The sequence below is a fragment of the Coffea arabica genome, chromosome 2e, assembly GCF_036785885.1.
Source record: "Coffea arabica cultivar ET-39 chromosome 2e, Coffea Arabica ET-39 HiFi, whole genome shotgun sequence".
Taxonomy (NCBI): domain Eukaryota; kingdom Viridiplantae; phylum Streptophyta; class Magnoliopsida; order Gentianales; family Rubiaceae; genus Coffea; species Coffea arabica.
Genome location: NC_092313.1, coordinates 64,510,906 through 64,536,261, shown reverse-complemented (window position 1 = coordinate 64,536,261; position 25,356 = coordinate 64,510,906). Strand labels below are relative to the sequence as shown.

General features: G+C 36.3%; 1 protein-coding gene and 1 pseudogene across 1 annotated transcript; both read left to right on the top strand.

Moving 5' to 3' along the window:
• The first annotated feature begins 1,382 nt into the window (after positions 1–1,382).
• LOC113729297 (UDP-glycosyltransferase 83A1-like) lies at positions 1,383–8,287 on the top strand (annotated as a pseudogene).
• Positions 8,288–17,221: 8,934 nt separating this feature from the next.
• On the top strand, positions 17,222–18,912 carry LOC113729296 (uncharacterized). Its single transcript, XM_027253608.1, has 3 exons — positions 17,222–18,394; positions 18,558–18,689; positions 18,778–18,912. The coding sequence occupies exons 1-3, from the start codon at positions 17,222–17,224 to the stop codon at positions 18,910–18,912; spliced, it is 1,440 nt and encodes a 479-aa protein (XP_027109409.1).
• Positions 18,913–25,356: the final 6,444 nt, after the last annotated feature.

Here is a 25,356-nt window from a genome sequence, read left to right as displayed (position 1 = left end):
TGAAAAATTATGTAAAAACTCTTACTCTCTTAATTTTAGCCATTCAAAGACTGAATACCTAATAAATTATGTGTGTACAAATAGGCTACTTATCATTATTGTAATTTGATAAGATAAATAATGGATAATTTTTTTTTAAGTGGGAGATTTTGAATTCAAAATATTCTACTTATAATACCATCCACCTTATCACCTAACCCAACCATCTCTTGGGTGTATTTTAGAATTGCAAAGCATATAGATCACTATAGAAGGGACTGTCCCTTAGTCAAATACATCAAATCAAGAAAGGAAACCTATAATCTATATTACAAGTCTCTACAATGTCATCAATGAAGTAAAGAAATATCAAATTCACTGCATAGTTGTAAATTTTCCTGCTTTCTATTCATATTCTTCCATCCTATTAGTAGACTACGGCCATCCTTAAGAATCACATGAACCATACACTCAGGAGAATGCAATATTTTCTTAAGAACCTGTTGATTCTTGCTCCACCACAAGTGATACACAGTAGCTGCAAATGTGATCCTTCTTACTTGAGAAACAAAGTTCTGCTGAGAGCAATCAATGATCATCCATTGCAATTCACTATCCTACTCAGAAGCCTGCTTGTAAACCAAACACTTTTGTTGCACATGTTCCCACACATACCTGGAATATGGACACAAGAAATATAAGTGGTCCATAGATTCATCACATGTTGAACAGAACTCACGTACATGTTCCCACACAAAGCTAGAATAAGGAGACATTAAAACTTTATTTTAAGTTAATATAAAAGGTCTAGAATGAAACAAGACAAATAACATGAAGATACGAAGGATATTCTTAATCAAAGATATAAAGGGAGATAGACAAAGGAGTTGCGTATAAAAAAATCAATGTAAAACCTAAAATTGCAAAAATATCACATATAAAGAATTAATTGTTGTAATTCAACAAAGTGAGAAGAAATAGTTCATCTGTGAAGAAATAGAAAAAAGGCCTTTGCAAGGTTTTTATCTCTTTAAACAAAAAGTAATCTCTAAATTGTCTTAAACTGTGTACCGATCCCTACATGTATTAATTAACTCATATCACAACCAAATTTCAAGGGAAAAAACTTTTGTCTTTGAATAAAATAACTATTTAATATATCTATTCTAAAATATGTGAATGATTGACTAAATATTTCCAATTTTAAATCACAACTCCTAATAGTATTATATATATATCCATAAGGCAAATTAAGTAATGTTAATTCATGACTAAATAAAGAGGTTTCGTTTCAGTATTGATTAACCAACATGTGCAATGCATGTGCATTTTCCTAGTAGTCTGTAAATGGCGGGACAAGTAGGGAAGTTCTTGTACTACATTTTCTGCATTAGAGGAACATCATGAATCATCTTCATCCACATGTTCTAGTCATTCCTTATCCAGCACAAGGTCATGTACTTCCCTTAATAGAACTGGCCTTGTGCTTAGTCAAGTAGGGTATTAGGGTTACGCTTGTAAACACCGAATTCAATCACAAGAGAGTTACCAAATCATTATCACAGGAGGACAATATACTAGCTATGATGCAACTGGTGTCAGTCCCAGATGGATTGGAATCATAGGAGGACAGTGTTAGGAAAGGCGCACTGGTGCAAGCACACAATATCAGAGTAAGTCCAAGATAAATTACTCTTTCCCCAAGTACTAGTTAAAATAGGAATAAATTAAATCACCAAATAATAATGCTAGTAGTGATAATAAAATGTAAGAAAAATAAAAGGCACAGGACACCAAACTTTTTACGTGAAAAACTCAAATTGGAAAAAATCACGGGACCTAGTCCAATAAAAAATCTCCACTATCACACTAATGGAAATACACAGGTCTATCCGAAATATTCGGATGATAATAATATCACCAATATCAACCAAACAAAATTGCTGCAAAATCACCCCCAAAAACTACAACTGTCAAAGAAGTGAGTTTGGAAAGGTGTTACCAAATGAAGAGAAAATCTGAAATCTGAATGGTAGATGAATAGAGTTTGACGAGAGGATCACGTATATAAAATTTCGTCTCAATTGGATTTCAAATCACTCCAACTGAGGCTTCAAAGTTACAAAAAAGTTTATCTCTCTTGGTCTCACTCTTTCTCTCTCTTCGTTTCTCTCACAAATTGTGCAGCTAGAATTCTTCTCACCAAATTGCTTTCTTACGGCTATCTCAATATATACCGTCACTCGAGAAACCCTCAAGTCTTGATGGTTTGTGTATTAGGTTAGCCCACAAATGGGCTGACCCACACAAATCCAATAATCTCTCCCTCCAGCTCATTTGGGGGGTTCCACCAAACCTGTTTCTTGTCTGCAAAATAAAAGTTTCTCCTTAGGCAATTCCTTGGTAAACATGTCAGTACCATTATCATTTGTATGCACCTTCTCAAGTGTCAATTACTTGGAATCCAGTATTTCCCGAATCCAATGATATCTCACATCAATGTGTTTGGATCGAGAGTGAAATGTAGAGTTCTTACACAAATGAATAGCACTCTGACTGTTACAATAGAGGTTGTACTTCTCTTGCTTCATACCCAACTCCTGAAGGAATTTCTGCAATCAAAGAGTTTCCTTGCATGTTTCAGTGGTTACGATATACTCTGCCTCTGTACTAAAAAGGGCGATATATTTTTGTAACTTACTTTGTCATGATACTGCTCCCCCTACAAAAATCATCAAGTACCCAGATGTGGACTTCTTGTTGTCAAGATCACCTGCCATATCTGCATCGGTGTACTCATCTAATATAGTTTTACCATTGCTGAAACACAGACACAATCTAGAAGTTCCCTTGAGATACCTGAGAATCCATTTGACAGCATTCCAATACTCCTTTCCAGAATTAGAGAGATATCGATTGACTACTCCAACTGCATAAGCAATATCTGGTCTGGTGCAAACCATAGCATACATCAAACTACCAACAGTCGAAACATAAGAAACATTCTTCATGTCTTTTTTATCTTTCTCACTTGTAGGATACTACTTGATATTTATTTTAAAGTGACCGCAAGTGGAGTTGAGAGTTCCTTAGTTTTGCTCATATTAAACATGTTGAGTACTTTCTCAATATACTTTTTTTGAGACAACCAAAGCTTCCTATTTTGCCTGTTTCATGAGATTTTCATCCCCAATATTTGTCTAACCGGACCCAAATCCTTCATTGCAAAGGATTTACTTAACTCCTTCTTCAGCCTATCAATTTTCATTGTATCACGGCCAACAATCAACATATCATCAACATACAACAAGAGAATAATAAAGTTACCATCTGAAAAATTTTTCACATAAACACAGTGATCAGATGTAGTCCTGTGGTACTCGTGGTCTATCATGAAGAAATCAAACTTCTTGTACCATTATCTTGGTGCCTGTTTCAACCCATATAAGTTCTTCTTGAGACGGCATACAAGATTTTGCTTGCCACTTTCTTTTAACCCTTCCGATTGCTCCATGTAAATCTCCTATTCCAAGTTACCATGCAGGAAAGCTGTCTTCATATCAAGTTGCTCGATCTCCAAATTTAAACTGGCTGCAATACGTAGAACAACTCGAATTGACAACATCTTTACCACAGGAGAGAAAATTTCTTCAAAGTCTACACCCTTCTTTTGACTAAATCCCTTCACAACCAATCTTGCTTTGTACTTTGGTTATATGCTGTGTTCCTGAGTTTTCAACCTGTAAACCCATTTGTTCTTCAAAACTCTCTTACCCTTAGGTAGTTTCACTAAATCATAGGTATGATTCTCATGCAAGGACACCATTTCCTCTTGCATGGCTCGCAACCAATCTTTTTTATTCTGATGCTCTAAAGCCTCACAGTAGGACTCTGGCTCTCCTCCATCTGTTAACAACATATATTCATCAGGATTATATCTGCTAGAAGATCTCCTCTCTCTGGTAGATCTCCTAAGCTCATCTTGTGGTGGCACCGGTGGAGTAGGTGGCGCTTCATGCTTAGGTTCATCAGCAGTAGGATTATCACCATGATTAACATCCTCTCTCTGAATTTGAACTGTAGGAATGTCATTTGAAGATTTTGTGTTGTCACCTTTATCAATTCTTCAATGGTTTGATCTTCAAAGAAGACAACATCTCTATTCCTGATCACCTTTTTTCAATAGAATCATACAACCTATAACCAAAATCTTCATGTCCATAATCCAAGAAAATAGACTACTTTGATTTTACATCAAGTTTTGACCTCTCATCTTTAGGAATATAAACAAATGTCCGCCAATCAAAAACTCTCAAGTGTTTAAAAGATATATCTTTTGCCGTCCATACTCTCTCTGGGATGTCACCATCTAGAGGAACTAATGGAGAAAGATTAATCAAATCGACCGCAATCCTCATTGTCTTACCCCAAAAGGATTTTGGCAACTTAGTATTAGAGAGAATGCATTTGACCCATTCAGTGATGGATCTATTTATCCTCTCTGCTACTCCATTCTCTTGAAGAGTTTTTGGCACAGTCTTCTCCAATCTAATCCCACGGGAATTGCAATAGATTTCAAATGGTCCTCTGTACTCACCACCATTATCACACGAATACATTTTACCTGGTTGTCAGTTTCTCTTTCAATTTTGCTATAAAAATCTTTAAATACATCTAAAACTTGATCTTTGGATTTCAAAACAAAATACCAAACCTTTCTAGTAAAGTCATCAATAAAAGTTACAAAATGAACAGCACTACCAAGAAATTTATCTTTCATATAGCAAACATCAATGTGCACCAATTTTAACGGATTCAATTTCCTAGATAGAGAAAAATTTTGAAATGCAACTTTGTGTTATTTCCCATAACTGCAGTCAACACAAGGTTTAAGTGCATTACCTCTAACTTCAGGTAGCAGTTGTTTGCGAACAAGTGTCTGAATCCCTTTTTCACCCATGTGCCCAAGTCGCTGATGCCAAAGGTCAATTGATGAATTACGAACTGCATTCACTTCTCCCTTTTTCAACTTGGCTTGCATCAAGTAGAACGTACTCTGCTTCTTTCCTCTAACAACAATGATATTTCCTTTACTACGTTTCCATTTGACTCCACCTTGCAAGTTATGATAACCCTCATCGTCAAGTTTTCCTGTAGAAATAAGATTAAAACAAATATCAAGAACATGTCGAGCATTTCTTAATATCAGCTGGCACCCGATATCTGTATCCAAATATATGTCTCCCATGCCAACAACTTTGCATGAAATCCCATTTTTTATCATAATATATCCAAAATCTCCTTCGATGTAGATTGAGAAGAAATGTCTGTGAGGAATAACATGATAGGATGCACCCGAATCAACTACTCAATCACTGTCATAATGAATAATATTCACTTAACTATCATCACAGAACACAAACATATCATCATGAGCTGCCATAATTGCTGTAGTCTCTTCATCACCTTTTTCCTTCGCCTTATTTTTTTCTCAATTGTTCCCGTTTTAAGATTATGCACTCCTTCATATAATGCCCATTCTTTTTACAATAATAGCATGTAATATTTTTTCGTGACTCAGATCTGCATCTAGATTTGTCATTCCTGTTTTGGAATTCTTTACTTTTGCTTCTTCCTCTTCTTTCTTTCTTTTCTATCACCAGGGACTGGGACTCATAGACAATTCCTTGTTCCTTCCTCCTGAACTCTTCATTCGTCACGGCCTCTTTTGCCATAACCATGGTCAACACACCATTCGAAGCTGAATTGCTGATGGAGACCACTATGATTTCCCAACTATCCGGTAGCGAACTAAATAATAATAAAGCCTGCACTTCATCATCCAAATTCAAATTTAACGTAGTTGCCTGATTTATCAATCCCTGAAAATTACTCAAGTGTTCCGTCATATCTTCCCCATCTTTATATCTCATCCGAATAATCTGCTTCAGACAGCTAGTCTTGTTCAAATCGATCTTCCGTTCATACATACTTTCAAAATTTTTTCCATAATATATCAGATCTGGTGTCATTAGCAATATGTTGAAAAATATTTTGACCAATCCATTTTCTAATATTACCAACAGTTTTTCTATGCATAACAGCCTATTTTTCATCACTCATATCATTTGGATTACCTTTATCCCCTAGAGCAGGTTCAAACAAATCTCTACAATACAAGTAGTCTTCCATTCTAGGCTTCCAAATCGAATAATTAATAGCATTCAATTTTATCATGCAACCACTGTCCGAATCATCTATTTTTAACCAGTACAAATGAGCAATCTAACCCGACTACTCTGATACCACTTGTTGGGGAAGGGGTACCGGTGAAGCACATAATATCAGAGTAAGCTCAGGATAAATTAGTCTTTTTCCAAGTACTAGTTAAAATAGGAATAAATTTCACCAAGTAATAATGTCAACAGTGATAATAAAATGTAAGAAAAATAAAAAATACGGGACACCAAACTTTTTACGTGGAAACCCTAAATTGAAAAAAATCACGAGATCTAGTCAAGTCAAAATCTTCACTATCACAATAATGAAAATATACATGTCTATCCGAAATATTCGGATGACAATAATATCACCAATATTAACCAAACAAAATTGCTGCATAATCATCCCCAAAAAATTACAACTGTCAAAGAATTGAGTTTGAAAAGTGTTATCAAACGAAGAAAAAATCTGAAATCTAAACCGATAGATGAGTAGAGTTTGACGAGAGGATCGCGTGTGTAAAATTTCGTCTCAATCGGATTTCAAATCACCTTCCAACTGAGACTTCAAAGTTACAAAGAATTTTCTCTCTCTAGCTCTCACTTTTTCTCTCTCTTCGTTTCTCTCGCAAATTGTGCGGCTGGAATTCTTCTCACCAAATTGCTTTCTTGCGGTTGTTTCAATATATTTCGTTACTTGAGAAACCCTCAAGTCTTGATGGTTTGTGTTTTAGGTTGGCCCACAAATGAGTTGGCCCACACAAGTCCAATAGACAGAAATGACGTAATGAAATTGATGCTATCAGTTTACCAGGTCATACCTGCGAATCCAGAGTCTCTAATAAAGAGTATAAATCAATGTGACAGTGATAAAATCACATGCATTATTGCTGATAAGACCGTGGGATTGGCACTAAAAGTTGCAAAGAAAATGAGAATCAAGGCAGTAGCCTTTTGGCCAGCGTCAGCTTTATAGTTGGCACAGATATTCAGCATCCCAAAGCTCACAGATGATGGAATCATAAGTAGCACTGGTAAGATTGACTCATTTCGGATAATTCCTTGCCAACACCATTAGAGAAAGAAAATAAATTATTTATAGTCATCACACTGCAAACGTTATGTTGTTTTATAATTCAATTGAAAAGGCCTTAACATGATTTTTTTTGTGCAGGTGTTGTATTGAAGAAACAGATGATAAAGTTGTCACCAACCACACCAGACATGAAGCCTGAACATCTTCTTTGGACCTGCTTTAGTGATCCCACATTACAAAATTTTGCTTTTGATATCTTGTTAAAATCAATCAGAACAGCTAAACTGGCAGATTGGTTGTTCTGCAATACAAGTTGTGAATTAGAGCCGACAGCCTTCACTTTATTTCCTCAAATATTACCTGTAGGCTCTCTTTTGGCAAGTAATCGACTTGAAAAATTGGTTGGCTACTTCTGGCCTAAAGATTCAGATTGCTTGGCATGGCTTAATAAGCAGCCTCCGCAATCTGTCATTTATGTTGTTGCATTAGGGAGCTTCACAGTTTTTGATCCGACACAATTCAGGGAGCTGGCGCTTGGGCTTGAACTCACCAATAGGCCATTCCTGTGGGCTGTGAGACAAGATTTAACTACCGAGACAGACAATGCATATCCAGAAGGCTTCAAAGATCGAATGCAAAGCCGTGGGAGGCTAACAGGCTGGGCTCCTCAACAACAGGACTTGAGCCATCCTTCGGTGGCTTGCTTCCTCAGCCGTTGTGGTTGGAATTCTACTATCGAAGGTTTAACCAATGGTGTCCCTTTCCTCTGTTGGCCTTACTTTGCAGATCAGTTCCTTAATGAGAGCTACATATGTGATGTTTGGATGATTGGTTTAGGATTTGAACTGCAAATGGAATCATTCCACAAGAAGAAATAAAGGATAAGATTGAGCAGCTTCTAACTGGTGGAGAATACAAAATGAGGGCCTTAGATTTAAAAGCCAAGGTTATTGATAATAATAAAAATGATGGGAGCTCAGGCAAGAATTTCAGCAATTTGGTCCAATGGATTAAGGACGAGAAAAACCATTCCTGCATTGGGCAGTCTTGACCGCCACCTGTGAAACCGAAGGATAGGCCTGTAAATTGCTGGCTTCAACCATAGAAACCATTTTTCTTTTTCGGCAAAAAAATTATTTTGAAGAAGATCAATTTGATTGTATTAATGATTAGTGATCTTTCATTTTGTATTCCTACCTCTATGAATATCAGTCTCTAAGGCTACTACGTAAATCATGATAATTTTATTATAGCATGCAATAGGACATCTCATGCATGCATGACTCGCCTGTAGGAGAAAACTTTCAATTGTTATATCATTTGAACAAACAGAACTTGGACCAAACCACACGAGATGAAGCAACTGATGAAGCTGTATGTGATTTGTACAGCTTTCTTAGTTACTTTGTACTGTTCTAGCCAATCTCCAAAATCTTTGCTCGTTATATAAACTATCAATACAAAAGTTAGTCGTTGAAGTCAGTATTCTATAATGACCTACTGCTAAATGACTAAAGTACGTAGATAGATCCCCTAAAAAAGAAAGTACCAAGAATCTCTGTTTTTAAATTTGGAGAAATTTCCAGCCATTCTTCTCAAGCGCATATTTTCAACTAGTAAATATGTTTGACTAGTGACCTGCTGAAATCTATTTAACAAGATCCCGCAATGTACAGGTTTGAGTAATTGAGTTCTTTTTTTGGTTCCAATGCAAGGGAGGGTCATAGACCCATTACACAGAAACTAATCTAGGTAAAGATATACCACAGAGATCCTGACATAGTAGTCTTCTTAGGTTGCACGGAGGTTCCCTTAGATTACTTATCCCTGGAGCTAGACTCCTCCCCATCTTTGCTAAGTAATCTGCACACGTGTTCCCTTCATGCCAAACACAAACTATCTTGTATTCCCTGTTAGGGTGGTTATTTATATTTGACCTTTAGTAAAAATCATCACCTATTAAACCCAAAATCTATATGGCGATTACTAAGAAATAAACTAACAGTAAAATAGCGGAAGCGTACTTGGATTCATATCGACAAACTGGTATATGAATTTCTAAGGGTATTGGGGTGGCCTTCCAGGTCAACACGTATTCACCGATTCTTGAGAGAACCTTTAGTATCTCTCTGGTATCTTTCCTGACGATGGGATATCAGGGAAGAGTTATATTTTGTGGTACTAGGGAAATACGACAAAAGAATGATCCGTATGACTTGGGGACCATAACCCTATTTATAGATAACATTCCTGTTATCTTTTGGAACCCTATTTCAACCCATCATAGAAATAGGAGCCCTTAAATTTCTACACATTAAAGGCCTACATCCTATTAGATACATTAAATCCAAACTATATTTGATCACTTTAATTGGACTTAACCTTATTTGACAGTTTCCAACCCATAATTATTCATATATAAGTCCAATGTTGGATTAAGGATCCAACAATCTCCCAGTTGAACATATAACCTTATAATTATATTTTGTAATTAACCGTATGAGCTCAACTTTACTATCATTATCACAATGTATCTGTAACCAATTCGGTCCATCAATTACGCCAATACAGGATCAAAGCGGCCTTTGTTACAATTTCGTAACTCGACCCATCAATTGTCACATATATCGATGCAATTGAATGACATGAATCATGATGTGTGTAGCATGGAAATTTCATGTAATGTGATCAAAACATGCCTATTTTCAACTGGTCCACTTTAAAATTTTATGAGATCAAACCATACCAAAATCAGAATGTAAATAAATTCAAATTTTATTTATGCATAAAATATCCTTAAATCATTAATAACCGAAACGTATCATAAGAGCATTTAAAATATCAAATTTTCACTAAAACTGTATATCATTTATCAATATGACACCCATACGAGCATTATGCTCATGAAATATTTTATGTGATAATCCCTTAGTAAGCGGATCCGTAACCATGGAGTTTGTCCCGATATACTCTATTGATAACTGTTCACTCTGCACTCTTTCTGTAACAGCCAGGAACTTGATATCTATATATTTAGATTTCGTCGAATTCCTGTTATTATTGGAATATAGAACTGCTGACTTATTGTCACAAAATAATTTGAGTGGTTTTTCAATACTATCTACTACATGTAATCCTGTGACAAAATTTTGCAACCAAATTTCTTGATTGGATGCCTCATAACAAGCTATAAACTCTGCAATCACAATAGAATATGCTATGAGGGGCTGTTTAGAACTCTTCCAGGATATGACACCTCCAGCCAACAAGTAGATATAACCTGACGTTGATTTCATAGTATCTTGGCATCTAGCATAATCGGAATCAGTAAACCCAATGATCTCTAACTCATCTGACTTCTGATACGTGAACATGTAATCTTTTATTTTCTGTAAATACCATAAGACCCGTTTGGTTGCTTTCCAATGATCTAATTCAGGATTGCTTAAATATCTACCCAACATTTCAGTAATGTATGCAATATTCGGATGCGTACATACTTGAGTATACATTAGACTCCCTACTACTGACACATAAGGAATCTTTTGCATCTCTTTTTTCTCAAAAACATTCTTAGGACACTACTCAAAACTAAATTTATCTCCTTTAGCCACGGGAGTGTCACCTGATTTATAATTTTGCATGCCATACATTTTGAGAACCTTTTCGATATAGCCCTTTTGTGATAGTCCTAAAATACCCCGAGATTGATTCCGGTGTATTTGTATACCTAACACAAGATGCATCATCAAAATCTTTCATCTCAAAATTCTTAGTTAGAAATTTCTTGATTTTATTCAATAGATCAATATCGTTGCTGGCAAGCAAAATGTCATCGACGTACAACATCAGAAAAATGTACTTGTTTCCACAGAACTTATGGTATATGCAATCATCTACTAAATTCATTTCAAAATCAAATGAGATGATCATTTGATGAAATTTGAAATACCATTGTCGAGACGCTTGTTTGAGCCCATAGATAGATTTTTTAAGTTTGTAAACCATATTCTTTGGATCTCCTGATACAAAATTTTCAGGTTGCACCATATAAATTGTCTCATCAATGTTACCATTGAGAAATGCTGTCTTTACATCCATCTGATATAATTCAAGATCGAAATGCGCCACTAATGCCATGATAATTCTAAAAGAGTCCTTTGAAAAGACCGGAGAGAAGGTTTCTTTATAGTCGATACCTTCTTTTTGGGTAAATCCCTTAGCGACAAGGCGAGTTTTGTATCTTTCCACATTGCCTTTCGAATCCCTCTTGATTTTAAATATCCATTTACAACCAATGAATTTCGCATCTTCTGGCAACGGGACAAGATCCCAAACATCATTGTCCTTCATGGATTTAATCTCCTCATTCATGGTATCAATCCACTTTTGAGAATTTGAACTTTTCACGACTTGACGGAAGTTGATTGGATCATCTTCCATCAATCCAATGTCATCCTCATGTTCTTGGAGAAAAACAATGTAATTATCTGGTACTGCACTTCTCCTTTCTCTAGTGGATCTTCTTAATGGTACTGGTTCTTGAGAGGAAGAGTTTGTTCTTCTATAACAGTTTATTTTTCGACATTGTCTTGATTTGTCATGTCATGATCTTGTTCAGGAATAGGATTTTGAACAAGATCAATGACACCTGTGGGAATATTAATATATTTCTCTTTAAAGACAATATCACTTACTGTATTTTTTCTCCCAAACTCGACATCCTCAAAGAATCGGGCATTTCTTGTCTCAAAAATTGATTTAGTTGTGGGATCATAAAACTTGTAACTTTTGGATCTTTCAGAGTATCCAATAAAATAACAACTAACTATTTTTTAGTCCAATTTCTTTTCAATTGGCCTATAAGGCCTTGCCTCAGTTGGACACCCTGAAACATGCAAATGCTTTAATTTGGACTTTTTTCCTGTCCAAAACTCATAAAGGATTTTATTAGTTGTTTTAGTTGGAACTCTATTAAGGATATATACTGCAGTCTTAAATACTTCACTCCAAAGTGACTCTGATAAGGTAGAATGACATATCATACTCCTTACCATGTCTTTAAGCGTTCTATTCCGTCTTTCATAGTGGGTGAACCCGACATAGTGTACTGTGGGACGATACCGCATTTCTCTAAGTATTTAGCAAATGATCCTGTACATTGTTCATCTGAACCGTCATATCTATCATAGTACTCACCACCACGGTCAGATCTGACGCTTTTAATTCTTTTGTTGAGTTGATTCTCAATTTCAGCTTTAAAATTTTTGAACACGTCCAGTGACTGTGACTTTTCTGAAATGAGATATATGTAGTCATATCTTGAAAAATCGTCTATGAACATTATAAAATATTGTTGACTATTCTGAGCAGATGTAGAAAATGGTCTACAAATATCTGTATGTATAAGTTCTAAGACGTCTAAGGACCTATTGGTTTCAAATCTCCTTTTATTGGTTTGTTTCCCCTTTATACAGTTAATACAATCATTAAAATCTATAAAATTCAAGGGGTCGAGAATTTCATTTGACACAAGTCTTTCCATTGTCCGTTTGGAGATATGTCCCAATCTCTTGTGTCATAATGCAATTGAATTCTCATTGGCTAATTGTCTCTTTACTCCTCTAGTACTCAAATGCAGAGATTCATTAAATGAGACAATCGTATCAATTAAATATAGATTATCGTAGTACATTAAAGAACCAGAACTAACCAATTTTGAATCACGAAATAATTCAAATTTTCCATTTCCAAATGAACAAAAATAACCAAATTTGTCCAAAGCAAAAATAGAAATTAAATTCCGTCGAAAAGACGGTACAACAAATGTTTCATTAAGATCCAAATAAAATCCGATCTTTAACAATAATCTAAAAACTCCAATTGCCTCAACTTGAACTGTTTTGCCATCGCCCACGTAGATATATCTTTCATTATCATTAGACTTTCGGCAATTCAGGCAACCCTGCATAGACACACTGATATGAGTTGTTTCACCAGAATCTAACCACCATGTGTGTCTAGGTACCGAAATTAAATTAACTTCAGAACAAACTAAATTAAGAAGCATACTTTCTTAGCACGCCAAGCGTGATAGTTGGTGCAATGCTTTTTTTATGTCCTTCAGTTCCACAGAAGAAATAACTATTCTTTCTCTGATCATCTGATTTCTTTTGTTGTTTCTTTTGTGGCGCTGTACCTGCAGCTTCTTTTTTCTTCTTTCTCTTAAGTCCTTTACTTTTATTATTAGTGGTTGATATCAGATGGGTACTTTCTATCTGGTCTTGTTTCAACCTTTCCTCTTGCTCTACACAGTGTGAAATGAGTTCATTTAGAGACCAAGTCTCCTTTTGACAGTTATAACTCACCTTAAACTGGCTAAACTATGTAGGAAGAGATATTAAAATCAAATGCACTAATAACTCTTCAGAGAGTGTCAATTTAAGTGCATTTAATTTTGAAACAAGATGAGACATTTTCATAATGTACTTTTTGATATTACCTTTACCACTAAATTTTATTGAAACTAGGCGAGTCAAAAGCGTACTAATTTCAGTCTTTTCGTTCTTGACAAATCTTTTTTCAATGTCCTAAAGGAACTCTTTAGCGGTTACTGTCGTTTCTGACATTGTTCCTCTGAATGCTTTTGGAACGGCCTTTTTAATGATCATCAGACACAAGCAATTCGATCTCTCCCACCTCTCATTATTTTTCTTTTCATCAGAGGTACTCTGATCTATAAGAGGTGGGGAAGAATCATCCCTTAACGCAAGGTCGAGATCCATTATTCCAAGTATTATCAAGAGATTTTCTTTCCAAGATTTGAAATTTGTGCCATTCAACATAGGAATATTATTGATGTTGGTAGTAATACTCGTAAGATCATTTACAACTGAACAGAAAACATAATATAATTAAAACTATGCTCACATAAACCAAAAAAATAATAAATTTAAATAAAGGTAACCTCATCTCAAGATACCGATGTTCCATTAATATTTTCTCTTTGGACAAAAATATTAACTTTTAAGTGATATCTTGGTATAGTAATAAATACTGATAATAATAACATGTCAAAAATAAATTTTCCTTTGGGCTAATTTATAAATCACATGTAAAATCTAAATAATTATCATGTATTTATTACCACAAGTGCACATGTAATTTATTAAATATTGACCTTCCTTTGGACCGATCAATATTCATAAAATTACAAGTACCAAACTAGTTATATTTTAGAACAAATTAATTTTCATAACAAAGGTCACTTTGGTGGCATATTATTTCAATTAATTTATTCTAAAATATATATAATCATACCAATATTCAAATTTAAAATTACACAAATAAAACAAAATTTTTTTATCAAAGTCAACTTTGGTCAACTCTGGTCAAAACGGCCAATTGGATCAAGACTTATTGGACCAAAGGTCCATATCCATAATTTGACCCAATTTATTTTTCAAGCCCAAAATTTTCTTGAAATTCATAATGTCTTATAAAAGTGTTAAAAACATAAAAGCCCCCTGTGGTATAGTTATTACACATAAAAATTCCTTGTGATTTCAAATCATACCTATCGGTACCCCATGATTTGAAAGAAAGTGCATTTTCGACGGAAATCGTTAAAGGAAATGGAGGTCAGTGAAAAGACATAAATACCCTAACAATATAAGCGAAAAATTGGTGAAGGAATTAGTCAGTTTGGCTGTTTCAGAACAAATGAAGAGAGAGACAAAGAAGAAGAAAAAGCCCTAGAGAGAGAGAGAGAGAGGCAATTATCAGCCAAATTCTCGATTGTTATAGCAATCAAACTCCGACAGCGACAAGAAATACAAGGAAGTGAAGATTTGCTGAAAAAATCGAAGAAAAATGGGTTCGTATGCCGTCCCTCATCTATTTCGATTTGGGGTTTAGGGTAGTTTGTGATTTTTATTGTGATTTACTGGTTTCATACTACATTTTAAGGTCATTATTTAACAAAAATAAGATTTTTGATATATATATTAATGTTGTTAATGAATTTAAGGTTTTTGAAATATGCCCCTACATTTGCTATTTTGATTATCAATTGGCAAATTTGTTAGGATATTGTGTTTGGTTGACTACGAAAAAGAAAAGCCTTATAATCTGGAGTTGTTAGTGGAGATTCTTAGTTGCTGAATCTGAATATTTGATTGTCTTTGAATCTTAGTCAACTAAGTTGTTCGTCTTTGAATCTGTTGTACTATCGAATTGGAGTAATTGGCAGAAGACTGAATCTGTCCAAATTTGTATCGTTATCAGTTTTTAGGAGTTAATGAAAACATGTTGTAGTCAAATGTGGTCCCCCATCTCACATATAATGAATTATTTGTTCTGGATCTGTTGTATTATGTTAGCTTTTTGTATAATTGTGAAAGATAAATTGCTGAAAAATGAGTACTTTATTGTTTGTCATGCAACAGCAGAGGAGAACAGCAAGGATAAAGTAGACATAAAGATATACTTTGGTGAAAAATTCAAAGAAAAACCAAGTCTCCACTACACGGGAACCCACATGGCTATTTTCAAAGAAAGAGTTGAAGATAAGGTAGACATAGTGAGTTTGTGTAGAATGTTTAAGAAAGTAGATGAAGGAGCAACGGGAGCAATGTTTTGGTTTTGTGCCCCCTTTGTTGATTTGGATGGTGGCCTACATCCAATTAGAAACAATGATGATATTAAATTGATGAATTTAGCATATGAGGGGACACCAGAAAGACTAATTTATGCTTGCAGTGGGGATGAGCCATTTGAGAAAGAGCCTGAAGATGGTGGGGTCAATGATGGTACATCTACAAAGGAAACATCCAACGACACAACAATAAAAAAGAAAGGCAATGATACAAAGGATGGTGGGGTATCTATAGTTACTATAGGGACAGATACAAGTGTTGATGATGATGAAGAGCCAGAATGGTTAAAAGAGGGGTTAGAAACAATAGAACATGAGGACATATTTGCACCCAAGAAAGATGCCGCAGGAGACAACAACCAGACCAATATAACTAGTAGAGGCAACAACCAAAAAGCTGATGGAGACAAGGACAAAGCTGATGGGGCCACTATTTCAGCAAGACTACCTCTGCACGTATTCTCATTTGCTGAGAATAAAGATGAAAAAAGTGCTGCTAAAAGTGTGGATGCAAGGAAGAAAAAGACAAGTAAAACCAAGCAATCAAAAGGGCCTGATGTGATTCAGAAAATTCCACCAACTATTTCAACTCAAATACCATCACAAATTCCATCAGAAGATGAAGCTGTTAGAACTGAAAAAGACCCTTCAACAGTTGGAGATCCAGATTTGAGAGCAGACACACAACAGCAAGTAAATGATGATGTCGTTGAAGAGAATTGGCAGGAACCAGTGATTTCGGATGAGAAGTTGTTGGATGCAAGAAGATGTGATGGTAGAGAAGATGATGATTGCCTTGACTTTAATCCTGAAGTTGAGTTTAAGAAGCCAAACTTTGAGCTGAAAGTGGGGCAGAAGTTTACTAATTTCAAAGTGTTCAGATTTGTGTCGCGTGAATGGCTAGTCAGAGAAGGATATGAAGTTACTTGGGTGAAAAACTACTCCAAGAAAATTATTGCCAAGTGTGCAAAAGGCTGTACATGGAGGATTCATGCAACACCAATTCAAGATGAATCAACCTTTCAAATAAAGTCATTGAAGGGTGAGCATGTGTGTGCTCGAGAGTATAAAAACAAGCATGCAACAGCTGCATATTTGAGCATCAAGTATCAAGATAAGATCAGGGATAATCCAAGAGGTGATTTGATGGGGCTGAAGAACGACATCAGGAGAGACTTAATGATCAATGTTTCAATTGCTAAGGTCGGCAGAGCTAAGCATAAGGCAAAGGATATGATGCTTGGCACGGACATGGAGTAGTATCAGAAACTTTGGAGTTATGCATCGACAGTCCGAGACACAAATCCTGGAAGTACTGTCAAGATTCAGATGGACAGACCAACTGAAGGTTCAAATGGGACATTTGAAAGATTATATTATTGCTTGCATGCATGCAAGCAGGGTTTTCTTGATGGTTGTAGACTAATAATTGGTCTAGATGGCTGTTTTCTTAAGACAGCATTTGGTGGCCAATTACTGTCTACACTTGGGAGAGATGGCAACGATAACATGGTGGCAATAGCAGTTGTAGTGGTTGAGGTAGAGAGGTATAACTCCTGGAAATGGTTTTTGGAGTTGTTAATGGCTGATTTGGGCATGGGAAAGGATGACATTCCTTGGACATTTATCTCAGATAGACAGAAAGGGCTAGTACATGTTGTGAATGAACTTTTTCTAGATTCGGAACATAGATTCTGCTTGAGACATATGTACCAAAATTTCAACCAAAAGTTCAAAGGAAAGGAAATGAAAGACATGTTCTGGGTTGCTGCAAGTGTTGGCAATGAAAAGGAATGGAAGGTGGCAATGAATGACTTGGAAAAGGTAAACAAAGAAGCTGCTGAATGGCTGAACCGGATTCCACCAACTCTGTGGAGTAGATCACATTTTAGAGGAAGTAGTAAGTGTGACATTCTAGCGAACAACCTAAATGAGTCATTCAACAATTATATATTAGAAGCAAGAGAGTTACCAATCATTGGGATGCTTGAATGGATAAGGAGGAAACTGATGCATAGAATTCAAACAAAAAGATCTGGAATGCAAAAGTTTCATGGACAAATCTGTCCAAATATAGCAGAAAAGATTGATAAGAATCAAAGGTTGAGCCGGACATTTGTTGCGACATGGGACGGACATCACAAATATGAGATAGATTGTGGTCCGAGAAAATGTGTGGTTGTTGATTTGCATGAATGGACTTATACCTGTGGTTATTTTCAACTAACAGGTTATCCTTGTGCCTATGCATGTGCTGCAATAGGAGTGTGTAGATTACCTATTCACAATTATGTTCATGCTTGCTACACTAGAGTAGAATATCTGAAGACATATGCACACACTATCACACCTATTCCAAGTGATACCTACTGGATAACATGTGAACAAGAGGGCTTAAACCCCCCTGCAGTTAGGAGAATGCCTGGCAGACCAAAGAAGATGCGTCAAAGAGCACAAGATGAGCCTAAGAAAGGCCAAATATCAACTAGAAAGGGTCTATCTGTGCATTGCAAGAGATGTTTTCAGCCAAACCATAACTCACGGACATGCAAGAATCCCATTCACCCTAACTCCAAATTTTAAAAGGTAATCTTTCATTGTACACTTAAATGGCATTGTTACAGCATTTGTATTTATTATTACTAATGTTAAATGCTCTTTGTAGGCACCTGAAGCAAGTGTTACAACTTCCATTCAATCACAGCCAATTGTTGAGTCATCTACTGAACCACAGTCATTTACTGAAGAGGCTGCTGCAACCGGAACTACTACAAAGACAAGCACTAAGGCTCGGAAGGTGTACACTCCTTCCATAACATTCACTGGTTGAAAGACTTATCAGTTCAGTGGGACATTTCTAAATTGTTTTTTTGTTTTAATTACAGTCTGTAGCTGGTACAAACCAAGGGTGTAACAGGGCTGATGACACCACTGCACCAACAAAAAGAGCTCTGGCTCGTAGTGTTACTGATGTCCTGCAGAAATTAAGGCCAAAGAGGGCAAAAGCTGTCCAGCCTTAATTACTTGCCTAATATTTGCCTATCTGTATTTAGACTTTCATTTTGGAATATTACGTCTGGTTGTAATGATGCCTGCAGAATGATTGGTTGCCTGCAGAATATCTGGAAATCTTTTGTCTAATTTTTTGTACACTTGACTTGGCAGTAGTTGCCACTATTTGGTTGTACCTTTTGAATGAAGTTCTCTGTGCAGCCAGGTTATTTTAAAGAAATTTTCCACCAAGTGCTAAACCTTTTGTCTGTAATGGCACTTTGTGCCTCTTTGATCACTAGTTATTTTACAGGTTATTGAACGTCTGGAAATCTTTTGTCTGTAATGGCACTTCGTGCCTCTTTTATTTTTTCTGTTCATTTTTCTAAAACATTTGCTGCTTATGAGTATTCTATTCAAAGTTTTAAGCTATAGCATTTTGAAAGCAGTTGAAACAGTCGAATTATACTTCATCAAGAAAGCATAGCATTACAAGGTTCTAGCTGAAACAGCCAAATGATCAGCTTTAGCAACTCCATACAACTGGCTACCAAATTCCACAGTCTTATTTGGTAGATATCAACAACAGTAAAACAGCAAAAGCAGATACCATAACACAACCTCGGACTAGAAATTTTAAGTTCTTCAACTCATTATCTAAATTTTCCAGTTTTGAGAGCACGCCATCCACATAGGAATGTTCTTCAACGGGTTGGCTCACAAACTAATTTTCCTGATCTGGTTCATCTCTGTAAATGGGATTACACCAAGAAAAGAACCTACATTCATCTTTTTCACAAACAAAATATAACATTCCCTTTGATGGCTTTTCCGACTCAACAATCTTTAGTTTTGCCTTCCTTCGACAATTACACATCTTGTACTTGTATCGAAGATCTCTAACTCCGTTTCCCCCACTGCCTGATCGAGAGCTTGAGGAAGACATCATCGTACGGTTTCTTAATTATTCCCTTCACTATTTACACAAAGAAAAATATAGAGTTCATTATAAGAATTTATTGATATTCCAAATGATTAAAGGTTTTATCTTTTGAAACTTGCACTTAAGGAGGCACGAGCCTGCAGATTTTCCTCCTCGATCTTAAGGAGGCACGAGAGCTTGAGCAATTCTTCGGTCAAAGAAGCTGGGTTGCTGCAAAATGCCGAAGAAGCTGATTGGCTTGAAGTTTTAATAAGTTGTCAAGGGCACAAGAGGTATATCAACTCAAACTTTGAGTTAAAAAACCATTTTCCGAAGCAACCACGCTCCTTTTCAGTGCGTGGTTGATAATCGCGTTTCCTTTAATGATTTCCGTTCAAAATGCACTTTCTTTCAAACCATGGGGTACCGATAGGTATGATTTGAAACTACAAGGGGTTTTTATGTGTAATAACTATACCACAGGGGGCTTTTATGTTTTTAACCCCTTATAAAACTATATATTTAGTGGGCCAAACATATGAACTTTATTGGGTTTAAATGTTTTATTTAACTTTATTAGGGTTTACATAAATTAGAGAAACCTTAATTTCCTTAACATAAATATATGCATGTTTATTCTCTTATACACCGAAACAAGTCAAAAGGAAAATATAAATCACGATTGAATCAACACAAGAAAATTGTGTACCCAAGATTTAAGACATAAACCATACAAATATATGGGTCCTAAGTATATTGTTTGTGCCTGACCATGTCAATAATTTACATGAAAACTCTCGATCATTTAAAGTTGAGTTTTTGACCACAGTAATCATGCGTATAACCATTGCCAAAATTACGAGGCATGTGAAGTTGAGCAACAAGCCAATCATACAATGAAGACAAACTAAGCAATCAAGAACATGTGCTAGTGGACTTCAACAGATTACGTGGCAAGGAAAAGCAACGGCCTCTCAAGTTTGGTATTCAAGATATAAACGTGTCAACTATAGTCAAGTGTTGACCCAATTCATGAATCATATGATGTAATTGGACAAAAGCATAAAGACTCCCATCAGCAAACAAGACTTCCAAAAATAAATGGCAAAGCAGAAACATGAAATCCGAAACACGAAGCCGTATCATAAAACAATCATGGAACTTGACAAAAGCCACGAAACAAAAAAGCTTTCAGCCGTGCAAACGAAACCTAAATTAATCATAAATATATGCATGTTTATTCTCTTATACACCGAAACAAGTCAAAAGGAAAATATAAATCACGATTGAATCAACACAAGAAAATTGTGTACCCAAGATTTAAGACATAAACCATACAAATATATGGGTCCTAAGTATATTGTTTGTGCCTGACCATGTCAATAATTTACATGAAAACTCTCGATCATTTAAAGTTGAGTTTTTGACCACAGTAATCATGCGTATAACCATTGCCAAAATTACGAGGCATGTGAAGTTGAGCAACAAGCCAATCATACAATGAAGACAAACTAAGCAATCAAGAACATGTGCTAGTGGACTTCAACAGATTACGTGGCAAGGAAAAGCAACGGCCTCTCAAGTTTGGTATTCAAGATATAAACGTGTCAACTATAGTCAAGTGTTGACCCAATTCATGAATCATATGATGTAATTGGACCAAAGCATAAAGACTCCCATCAGCAAACAAGACTTCCAAAAATAAATGGCAAAGCAGAAACATGAAATTCGAAACACGAAGCCGTATCATAAAACAATCATGGAACTTGACAAAAGCCACGAAACAAAAAAGCTTTCAGCCGTGCAAACGAAACCTAAATTAATCATAACCCTAAAAAAATATGAATTACTAAATTCAAATTATTTCTCAATAATCAACCATAATAGGCTCTGATACCACTTGTTAGGGTGGTTATTTATATTTGACCTTTGGTAAAAATCATCACCTATTAAACCCAAAATCTATATGGCGATTATTAAGAAATAAACTAACAGTAAAATAACGGAAGCGTACCTGGATTCATATCGACAAACTGGTATATGAATCTCTAAGGGTATTGGGGTGATTTTCTAGGTCAACACGTATTCGCCGATCCTTGAGAGAACCCTTCAGTATCTCTCTGGTATCTTTCCTGACGATGGGATATCAGAGAAGAGCTATATTTTGTGGTACTAGGGAAATACGACAAAAGAATGATCCGTGTGACCTGGAAACCATAACCCTATTTATAGATAACATTCCTATTATCTTTTGGAGCCCTATTTCAACTCATCATAGAAATACGAGTCCTTAAATTTCTACACATTAAAGGCCCACATCCTATTAGATACATTAAGTCCAAACTATATTTGATCACTTTAATTGGACTTAACCTTATTTGACAGTTTGCAACTCATAATTATTCACATATAAGTCCAACGTTGGATTAAGGATCCAACACTCCCAACTCCTGTTTCAGCAAGCTCCTAATCTTCTCAATCAGATTCCAATATTGGCCATCGTCCCTTGCCTCATGTATCAGTGATAATGCCACTTGTCAATCTGGTTTGATGGATGATCACTTTATCACATCCTTCTCTCAGCAGAGTCTGCATACCCAATAGGATTGCCCAAAGTTCTGCAGCAAAGTTGCTTGCCTTTCCAATATTCGCACTGAATCCTGTCATCCATCTTCACTGTCCATTTCTGAATAAACCTCCCGCACTGGCAGCTCCGGGGTTCTGTACTGATGCACCATCCACATTCAGCTTCACTCATCCTTGAGTGGCTTTTCACATTTAATATACTTCATTTCCTTCGACCCTTGAATTCCCTGCTTCTGATTTAGCTCCTGTGCTTCAAGTGCCTGTAGCCTCAGGAAGTGTGGTTGCACTTTCATTTTCCTGTCTGTGGACCATATCGTTTCTTGCTGTCCATGCCCAGTATACAACTCGTTGGAATTGCATTGGCCAGTACACCTCTTCTTGATCCCTCATCACTCTTGCGTTGACATTCCAGTCTATCCACTGTATCAAGCTTTTAGATTTAAATTCTCTCCATTTTGCTGGATGTACCAGCTGCTTCCAAATTCTGCTTATCCATTCACAACCTCTCAACGCCTGTATTTCTGATTCTCTTCTAATCCAGCAGAGTGGGCACTTTCCATCCAGGTGCAAATGTCTCCTTTGCTTCTCTGCATTCATTAACAGTCTGCCATGCCTTATTAACCAGAGTAATTGAGTTTGACTCAAAATACACCTCGTCCGATTGACTTGCAAATGAGATATCCGACAAGCCACCAATTTATGAACATGAAAGTTGTGCTCCTACGCACCAAACATTCACACAAGTGAATCAAACTTTTACCAAGTCTATCAAGAAATCTATCAAACCTAGGTGTATTAATTAATTTTAGTAGAATATAAATAAAAAAAGGAGTTGAATTATAGCCAATCTACAATCATGAGCGAGGTTGAAGAAGAAGAAAAAAAAAAGGGTCAATGCCGAAACATGTAATCGAGGAAATTAGAAATACTACATAGGAGCTCATTGTGATTCTATGGATTTTGTGCATAGGTGTTGCGATTATAATCAAATCAGGAGAGCTCATTGCATTTTACCACAAAAGCAATCGTTTGCAGATCTCTTTAATCTTTTTCAAGAAATTGTACGGTTTTTTAAGGATTTTAGCACATAAAGAGTAAAGTTACGACTTAATGAGTTCCTTCATTTAAGGATTTGAAGGAATTTTTTCATACTTTGTTTAATCAATTACCTCCTCAGATAACTTCTTACCGAAAAAAAAACATAATCCTGTTTTCCGCTGATGATCCTGTTTCAAAAGTTTGTCCGTCAGCCATCTACTCAGATCAAAATATGTGAGTCTAAAAGACGAAGAAGCAGTGGCTCATGAAGGAGATTTAAGATGGAAAAGAACGAAAATGACGGGCAAGTGCATCTTCAGACTTCAGTTGACCAGCCCTTTGACTGTTGGAAAACTCATTTTTACCTGGCATAAAAACCTGAACGACAATGATATTGGTACTGTCCATGTTGATGCTCTAATAAATGAAAAATCTGACAAATTTTGTTAAACGAAATTAGTTGGTGCGGGACTTCTAACTTCTGCTGATTGAGCATAGGCAAATTACATTCATTTGCTATTCACTTCTGCCCATCAAGAACAGATATTCACTTCTGGTCTAATGGAGAGTGAGCTGGAGAACAGCAAAGGAGGAGACACTAGAAGTGTCAGGAAAGGAGACGGAGGGATGAAGAGTTAAGTAATGTGGAGGAAGCCCGGAAGAGCAGAGGTGAAGCTGTTGCCGCAGAATTCTACAATTTGTACGTTGGAATGAAAATCAAGCAGCTAACCTGAGTACATAATCTTGATAGTACCATTTGCGCGCACAAATTTACTGTTGTCAGTGTACAATTCTGTTCCTTTTTTTTTTCCAGAAACGATAACGATTTTATTCATAAAATTAATGAGAACATACACATTATATGAGCAAGGGCTCAAGCATAGGCTTTACAAAAGTGGACTAAACCACAGAGGAACCTAAAGGTCCTCATTAAAGTATCCGCATAGCTAACTTGCTCAGTTTTTCACTGAGCCTATTCACTTCAACAGGTAAACTATCAAATGAGCATTTCCTAAACATTGAGCTAAGGTCTCTGATATCCTCCAGGTGAGTTACCAGCCTTGAATTGCTAGTAGCTTGGGGTCGTAGCATATTCAGCACCTGAGTACATGGTGTTTGGATCTTGATATGTTGCCACCCTTTCTCGTTTAGCTTGCAGAGTGCCAGTTTGATGGCCATCAAGTTGTCCAAAACAGCCGAACCAGTACTTCTCTCCTTCAGTATCCAAGCTGCACATTTCTGGCTCCTGTTATTTTCTGCTGTAACTCCAATTCCCATGTTTTGGCCTTCTGCATGTTGTCCTACCTCAACACTGATGTTTAGCAGATTATCCTCTTCCCTCAGCCTTTCCTCATCTTCTTGTGCTACTTCTGTTTCTGAGATGCTCATATGATGTTCCATTTGTTGCGCTTGTTGATACTCCTCCCAATCCTTAATTGCTTTCCTGATAACTTCCATTGGATGTCTATCCTTCTCTTCGAATTCAGCTTCATTCCTAGCTTTCCAAATCTGCCAGAGTATTTCCACTGTTAAAGCTATATGTTCCAGTCCCTCCCGTCTGGTTTGTGCCTCCATTAAAATGCTCCACCATCTTCTGAAGTCAGCAGTATGTTCCTTAATTCCATCCCACTGGAGGGGTGCCATTTGCCATATCATTTGAGCCTTTGTGCAATGAAAAAAGATATGTTCAACTGTCTCACTACCTTCTCCACACAGCTTGCAAATCATGTCACCTTTGCCTATTCGTTTGTATATTGCTTCCCTACCCGGCAAGACTTGGTTCAGACTTTTCCATATAAACAGCTTTTGTTTATGCTTTATCTTCAACTTCCATAGCTGTTTCCAGATTTTCTCACTCCCTCCTTCCCAGCTTGTCTCCCCCTTCAGTCTCCCATTGGATTCCTGCTGCTTAACCTCCCTTGTAATT

Coding starts and splice junctions, on each gene's coding strand:
- LOC113729296 (XM_027253608.1), top strand. CDS start 17,222: ATGGACAGACCAACTGAAGGTTCAAATGGGACATTTGAAAGATTATAT. Junction 18,395..18,557: donor CAACTAGAAAGGGTCTATCT/GTGCATTGCAAG, acceptor TGCTCTTTGTAG/GCACCTGAAGCAAGTGTTAC. Junction 18,690..18,777: donor CAAGCACTAAGGCTCGGAAG/GTGTACACTCCT, acceptor TTTTAATTACAG/TCTGTAGCTGGTACAAACCA.